General features: G+C 35.8%; 2 protein-coding genes across 2 annotated transcripts; both read left to right on the forward strand.

Annotated features, from left to right (window-relative positions):
• Nucleotides 1–1,428: 1,428 nt before the first annotated feature.
• Nucleotides 1,429–2,679, forward strand: LOC121401168. The gene is made up of 2 exons (XM_041585505.1): nt 1,429–1,841; nt 1,967–2,679. Exons 1-2 carry the CDS (start codon nt 1,464–1,466, stop codon nt 2,609–2,611), a joined length of 1,023 nt encoding a protein of 340 aa, XP_041441439.1. The 5' UTR covers nt 1,429–1,463; the 3' UTR covers nt 2,612–2,679.
• Nucleotides 2,680–5,637: 2,958 nt separating this feature from the next.
• On the forward strand, nt 5,638–7,040 carry LOC121401169. The gene is made up of 2 exons (XM_041585506.1): nt 5,638–6,030; nt 6,156–7,040. The coding sequence occupies exons 1-2, from the start codon at nt 5,653–5,655 to the stop codon at nt 6,798–6,800; spliced, it is 1,023 nt and encodes a 340-aa protein (XP_041441440.1). The 5' UTR covers nt 5,638–5,652; the 3' UTR covers nt 6,801–7,040.

Consider the following 7,040-nt stretch of genomic DNA (forward strand, 5'->3'; position numbering starts at 1 on the left):
TCCCTTTTTCTGCTGTTGTTCTTATTCTTTATATGTAGAGTTTGTAGTGTGAATTCAATGTTTACTTGAAAGAAACACGAAACAAACTGTTAGTTCTTTGAAATATGATACCTGACGAATTGTACAAAATGTCTCCAGCTCTTTAAATGTTTATCCTATGCAATATACTCTCACTTAATGTCAAAGAAATGCATGTAAAACGAAATAAAGAATTTATAAAAAAAAAAAAAACAAGCCAAGCTGCACGGAACTCTAAAAAAGGTGTTGTCAGACTCCATTTGTGCTTAAACTGTGCCATAGCTATGGTCTCAGCTAACCTGAATGTCACAATATATATACACTATAATGTCTGCCTGGGTACTGCTAACATTTAGGCGGTTATTTATCAACGGTCAAATTTTGTAGTTTTTTTATACCCTGAATGAACTCACAACTGGAATGGTTTCTAATTTTGAAAAAACTTGAATGGAAAAAAACTCGAATCAGTAAGTTTGGGGTTAACAACCCACAAACTCATATTAATCGGAAAAAACTTGAATCGCTCAAATAAGTTTGAGTTTCAGGCAAAACCCCCAGAAAAAACTCAAACATTATAAAGGCTATTAATATATTCAAATGGTTCAAGGGAGCTTCCAGGGTCAGGGTATAATAAATCACAAACATTATTAGTGTTTTTTTTTTTTTTTTTTTTAAGCTCGAAAAGTTCAAAATTTTAAAACCCAAAAATTAGATTTGTGTCCAAGAAAACCTCGAAAACGTGAATTTCGTGGAAAACACAAATGGAACCTTAATAAATGTGCCTCATACTGTAATAGTCCAATAGTCTAATAGTCCAAGTACAGCACAACTTTTTGTTATAAAAACCACAATAAAGAAAAAAAAGAAGGAACCTCATATGCCAGAAAGCTCTGTAATGTTTCTATATCTTTAGCCATTAAATATGTAACACATTTTGGTTTCTTTTTATACCTAAGTGCAAAATGTCAAGCTCTTTCCTCCTTCTACAAAACACAAATGATAAATCAGAAAATATGTAGGCAGTATGTATAAACTTTTCGCTACACTGACATATTGATCAGTCTTAAAGAAAAATATTGTGTCACTGATATTTTTTAATATTTGTAGATGTGTTAAGTGCTTGTAAACTTATAACAAAAGAACAGGCTTCCTAATTTTCATTCTGTTGTATGTTTTCATTTCATGATTGTATTTCCATAGCAACAACAACTTCTACTATCCAACTGAATTATGACATCACAATGACTCTGACATTGTCCAGATGATCTCAGGCTGTACCACTGGCAGAGCGTCGTTGGCATTGAGTAGAGATGGATCTATCCTACTTTTTGCTCGCGTTTTATCTTTTTATCTTATCTTTTATTTTCAGAATTAACCAATTTAGACTTATTTACTGGATTTTATTCTACAGTTTACTAATTCCCCATGTTTGTTATGGAAGTGCAATGGATCAAAGACAAAAGCCTCGCCATAACTCCAAACCAATCAGGCAGACGGATGCACAGACTGATGAAATCCTATTTTTCATGGGTGCAGATGTTTTACTGTGGATTTTCCTGATTTGTTTTTACTTACGCAGAGAGCTGAGTTTCTGCGTTTTTCTCTGGCTGATTACTGTTAAAATTGGAGACATCATAGTACCCTCCTGGGGCTTAGTGTCCAATATGTTCCATGATGTCTACAGGATCTTCTTTTCAAGCAAAGTTAACCCAACAGAGGCTGAACTAGAAGCCGTCCAGAGAGTTAGTAGAGTACTAATCCTTTGCCTCAGCAATGCTATGGTGATTTTTGTGAGCATTGTTGGATTACGTCTGTGGAGCAAGGTGAGTACATTTATAATCATGGGTAATTTAGAGCAGGATAAACACAGACCTTAATGAACTAATTCCCATATTATCCCCATAAACAATAACAGCATGTATCATGTGTGTCTTATCTTTCTGTACAGGTGACTATAAGGCAACTGATAAATACTGGCCGAACTGTCATGCAGTTTATATCAGCAACAGTTTCTGACTTGTACGATATATACACGGTAAAGGAGGCAACCAACAAAGAAGCAAAAACAGTCAAACCAAAGAAAACTGGCAAAAAGAAATTCAAAAAAGTAACATTTAACCTAGTACCACAACTCATAGTCGACCTGGAGCCAGAAAATTCTGCTCTAGATATTGAGGAGCCAATAAAGTCAGTCCAGGAGATTGTAGAGCCAGGAGACTCTTCTGAGAAGACAGTGGCCTCATTATATCCTACAATTATAGATATCAGGCAGAAAATGATCCTTGTGGATGGTCTTTCACAAGGGAAAAATGTGGCTGGCCATACAGAAATTCCCTGTATGAGGAGTGGCTCTGACTATAATACGGATATGAATAACAGTATTCTGCCTTCAGTGCCCACTGTGAGCCAGGCAGCAGCAGATGTCCCTATGTTTGTGAAGAAGAAGAAGAGCAGCTTCTCAAGATTCATACAAAGTCTCAGGGACAGAGCCACCAGGTCAAATAAGAAGAGCAGAAAGTTGAAGAAAAACAAAATTATCTTCAATCTAACATCATGTTTCCGGTGCCACTCGGTAGAATCTGATACCCCATAGTCCACATGAGCTAGACTTTACTAATATAGTAAGTGAAGTGAACATACCCTTCATTTACCATCAGAACTTCTGAACGAATTCCTGCAAGACTCATCTATGAATGATTAATAGAAAAAAATTAGTATAATTCATTCAAATGAAGAGAACGTATCCTTCAGCTACCATCAGAATGAAGAATAAAGAACTAATGGTGACCAATCAAAGATGAAGCAACACATCACCGTCTTCATTAGGATACTCCTATATATATATCCTGAATTTTCCCCTCATAATATCTTCCTATATATATATATGTGCTTGTTATTGTTTATTCTTAATAAAAAATATTATTCAACAAAATTAATGAGGAGTCAGAAATGTTTCTTGGGGAGCTGAATTACATTAAAAAAATGAAAATTAGTGTTGCTTTCTAGGAACTGATATTTTCCTAAATACTGACACAATGTAAGTCTCTACTTACCAGTCCCCAAACAGCTGACCACCTATGGTAACTCATGTTGTAGATAAGCAGGATAATAATAATAGTAGTAAAAATATCTTGACAATATCTAAAGGAGATATGACAAAACTGTTCAAGGGATAATCTCTTTTATTCCCATAATGACACATATGACAGATCCCATTACATTTAAAGGCACGTGGCCTTCCTTCTCCATCACCTAATCTTTTACCAGTATCCAGTTGGGCAAGATTTGTCAAACAAGCATTATACCAAAAATATAAGCTCAATCTCTCCCAAATACATTTATTTAAAAGCATTCTGTCACTTTAGGCACAAATCCTAAAGGCAGAAAGGTGTTTTTTTGGTGCCAGATTATTAGGTGTATTATGATTATTGATATTTTCATTCCATGTTTTGCAACTACTTTTGCTGCCCTTTAAAGTGATATATACAATCCTCTATTTTTTTGATAAGAAAGTGTCTTTGGGGTACAGTGCTTTCTGATGCCAGCTGCCATTTGCTTACTGGGTGGCTACATTTATTCTGTTCCCATGCCATACTCTTTATTGTAAAGTAAAACACCTTGTGGGAGTATTCTTCCAATTAGCCTCTGAGAGCCAGTTTATAATAAATAAAGGACTGTTTAACAGACTACCTGTTGGTGTTCGCTATATTATATATAAGCGTTAACAAGGATAACATAGGTTCTCTAATAATTTTGGATTGTGCCCCTTTTCGTATAATAGTAAATACTAAACACCCAGAAAAGTGATGTGTAAATGCCAGTTTCCAGTATAAAGATGGCCATACACGTTAAGATTTTTAAAAGATCTTTTTGTTACCGGAGGACCAAGCTTATCCCTAAACCATCATTTAAAAGTATGATTTGTCCACAAAAACAACCATTTCAATCGGTATCGTCTAGTTGAAGCTAGAAAAACTGTGGGTAGCTGCCTGCTTGGCTCTACAAACAATTGGACAATGGATACATTTCACCGTTAATGAAAATTTTCAAACTTACCCAATTGATTTTTTGACGATGATGGATGAAAAATCGCTAGCTGCACGATTGTTCAGTGCCACACTAAGCTCATGATAATTTGACTGATTTGTCGTATCGCTCTAAGAATGGTCTTTAGGAAGAGAAAAATCTTAACATCTAAAACTCCCTAGCAATTAGACATTTACTCATTAGAATGATTATCAAGATAACACTTTAACTTAACTTTAAATTTTAAAGATGGGGGAAAAATAAATTTATGCAACTCACCCTACAAAAAGCATATACATGTACAGGATCCCCTATCCAAAAAAACGGTTATCCAGAAAGATCTGAATTACGGGAAGGCCATCTCTCATAGAGTCCATTTTAATCAAATAATTCAACATTTTTAAAATAATTTCCCTTTTCGCTGTATTGATACAAATGAGAGAACATATATATACCCCCCCCCCACACTGAGACAGTGTTGGACTGGGACACCAGGGGCCCACCCAAAAATGTTAGACCAGGGGCCCACCAAAAGACCTTAGATCAGGGGCCCACTCTCAGTACTATTATAATTCCTCACGCAACCTCTGTTCTGCTAGTCTCTTTTCTTTACATGCTATAATCTATTATTCCATCTATTTAGTCTCTTTGTTCTCATAGAAATAGGTAATGGCCATGAAATATGACAAATGTTTTGAAGCAGGATGGCCCACTGACACTTGGGCCCACCGGGATTTTTCCTGGTATCCCATATTCAAATGGTTCAAGGGAGCTTCCAGGGTCAGGGTATAATAAATCACAAAAATTTTTAGTGTTTTTTTTATATATATTTTTTTTTAAACTCAAAAAGTTCAAAATTTTAAAACCCAAAAATTAGATTTGTGTCCAAAAAAACCTCGAAAACGTGAATTTCGTGGAAAACACAAATGGAACCTTAATAAATGTGCCTCATACTGTAATAGTCCAATAGTCTAATAGTCCAAGTACAGCACAACTTTTTGTTATAAAAACCACAATAAAGAAAAAAAAGAAGGAACCTCATATGCCAGAAAGCTCTGTAATGTTTCTATATCTTTAGCCATTAAATATGTAACACATTTTGGTTTCTTTTTATACCTAAGTGCAAAATGTCAAGCTTTTTCCTTCTTCTACAAAACACAAATGATAAATCAGAAAATATGTAGACAGTATGTATAAACTATGACGCTACACTGACATATTGATCAGTCTTAAAGAAAAATATTGTGTCACTGATATTTTTTAATATTTGTAGATGTGTTAAGTGCTTGTAAACTTATAACAAAAGAACAGGCTTCATAATTTTCATTCTGTTGTATGTTTTCATTTCATGATTGTATTTCCATAGCAACAACAACTTCTACTATCCAACTGAATTATGACATCACAATGACTCTGACATTGTCCAGATCTCAGGCTGTACCACTGGCAGAGCGTCGTTGGCATTGAGTAGAGATGGATCTATCCTACTTGTTGCTCGCGTTTTATCTTTTTATCTCATCTTTTATTTTCAGAATTAACCAATTTAGACTTATTTACTGGATTTTGTTCTACAGTTTACTAATTTCCCATGTTTGTTATGGAAGTGCAATGGATCAAAGACAAAAGCCTCGCCATAACTCCAAACCAATCAGGCAGACGGATGCACAGACTGATGAAATCCTATTTTTCATGGGTGCAGATGTTTTACTGTGGATTTTCCTGATTTGTTTTTACTTACGCAGAGAGCTGAGTTTCTGCGTTTTTCTCTGGCTGATTACTGTTAAAATTGGAGACATCATAGTACCCTCCTGGGGCTTAGTGTCCAATATGTTCCATGATGTCTACAGGATCTTCTTTTCAAGCAAAGTTAACCCAACAGAGGCTGAGCTAGAAGCCGTCCAGAGAGTTAGTAGAGTACTAATCCTTTGCCTCAGCAATGCTATGGTGATTTTTGTGAGCATTGTTGGATTACGTCTGTGGAGCAAGGTGAGTACACTTATAATCAGGGGTAATTTAGAGCAGGATAAACACAGACCTTAATGAACTAATTCCCATATTATCCCCATAAACAATAACAGCATGTATCATGTGTGTCTTATCTTTCTGTACAGGTGACTATAAGGCAACTGATAAATACTGGCCGAACTGTCATGCAGTTTATATCAGCAACAGTTTCTGACTTGTACGATATATACACGGTAAAGGAGGCAACCAACAAAGAAGCAAAAACAGTCAAACCAAAGAAAACTGGCAAAAAGAAATTCAAAAAAGTAACATTTAACCTAGTACCACAACTCATAGATGACCTGGAGCCAGAAAATTCTGCTCAAGATATTGAGGAGCCAATAAAGTCTGTCCAGGAGATTGTAGAGCCAGGAGACTCTTCTGAGAAGACAGTGGCCTCATTATATCCTACAATTATAGATATCAGGCAGAAAATGATCCTTGTGGATGGTCTTTCACAAGGGAACAGTGTGGCTGGCCATACAGAAATTCCCTGTATGAGGAGTGGCTCTGACTATAATACGGATATGAATAACAGTGTTCTGCCTTCAGTGCCCACTGTGAGCCAGGCAGCAGCAGATGTCCCTATGTCTGTGAAGAAGAAGAAGAACAGCTTCTCAAGATTCATACAAAGTCTCAGGGACAGAGCCACCAGGTCAAATAAGAAGAGCAGAAAGTTGAAGAAAAACAAAATTATCTTCAATCTAACATCATGTTTCCGGTGCCACTCGGTAGAATCTGATACCCCATAGTCCACTTGAGCTATACTTTACTAATATAGTAAGTGAAGTGAACATAACCTTCATTTACCATCAGAACTTCTGAATGAATTCCTGCAAGACTCATCTATGAATGATTAATAGAAAAAAATTAGTATAATTCATTCAAATGAAGAGAACGTATCCTTCAGCTACCATCAGAATGAAGAATAAAGAACTAATGGTGACCAATCATAGATGAAGCAACACATCACCGTCTTCATTAGGATACTC

Source organism: Xenopus laevis, chromosome 3L (assembly GCF_017654675.1).
Source record: "Xenopus laevis strain J_2021 chromosome 3L, Xenopus_laevis_v10.1, whole genome shotgun sequence".
NCBI classification, from domain to species: Eukaryota; Metazoa; Chordata; class Amphibia; order Anura; family Pipidae; genus Xenopus; species Xenopus laevis.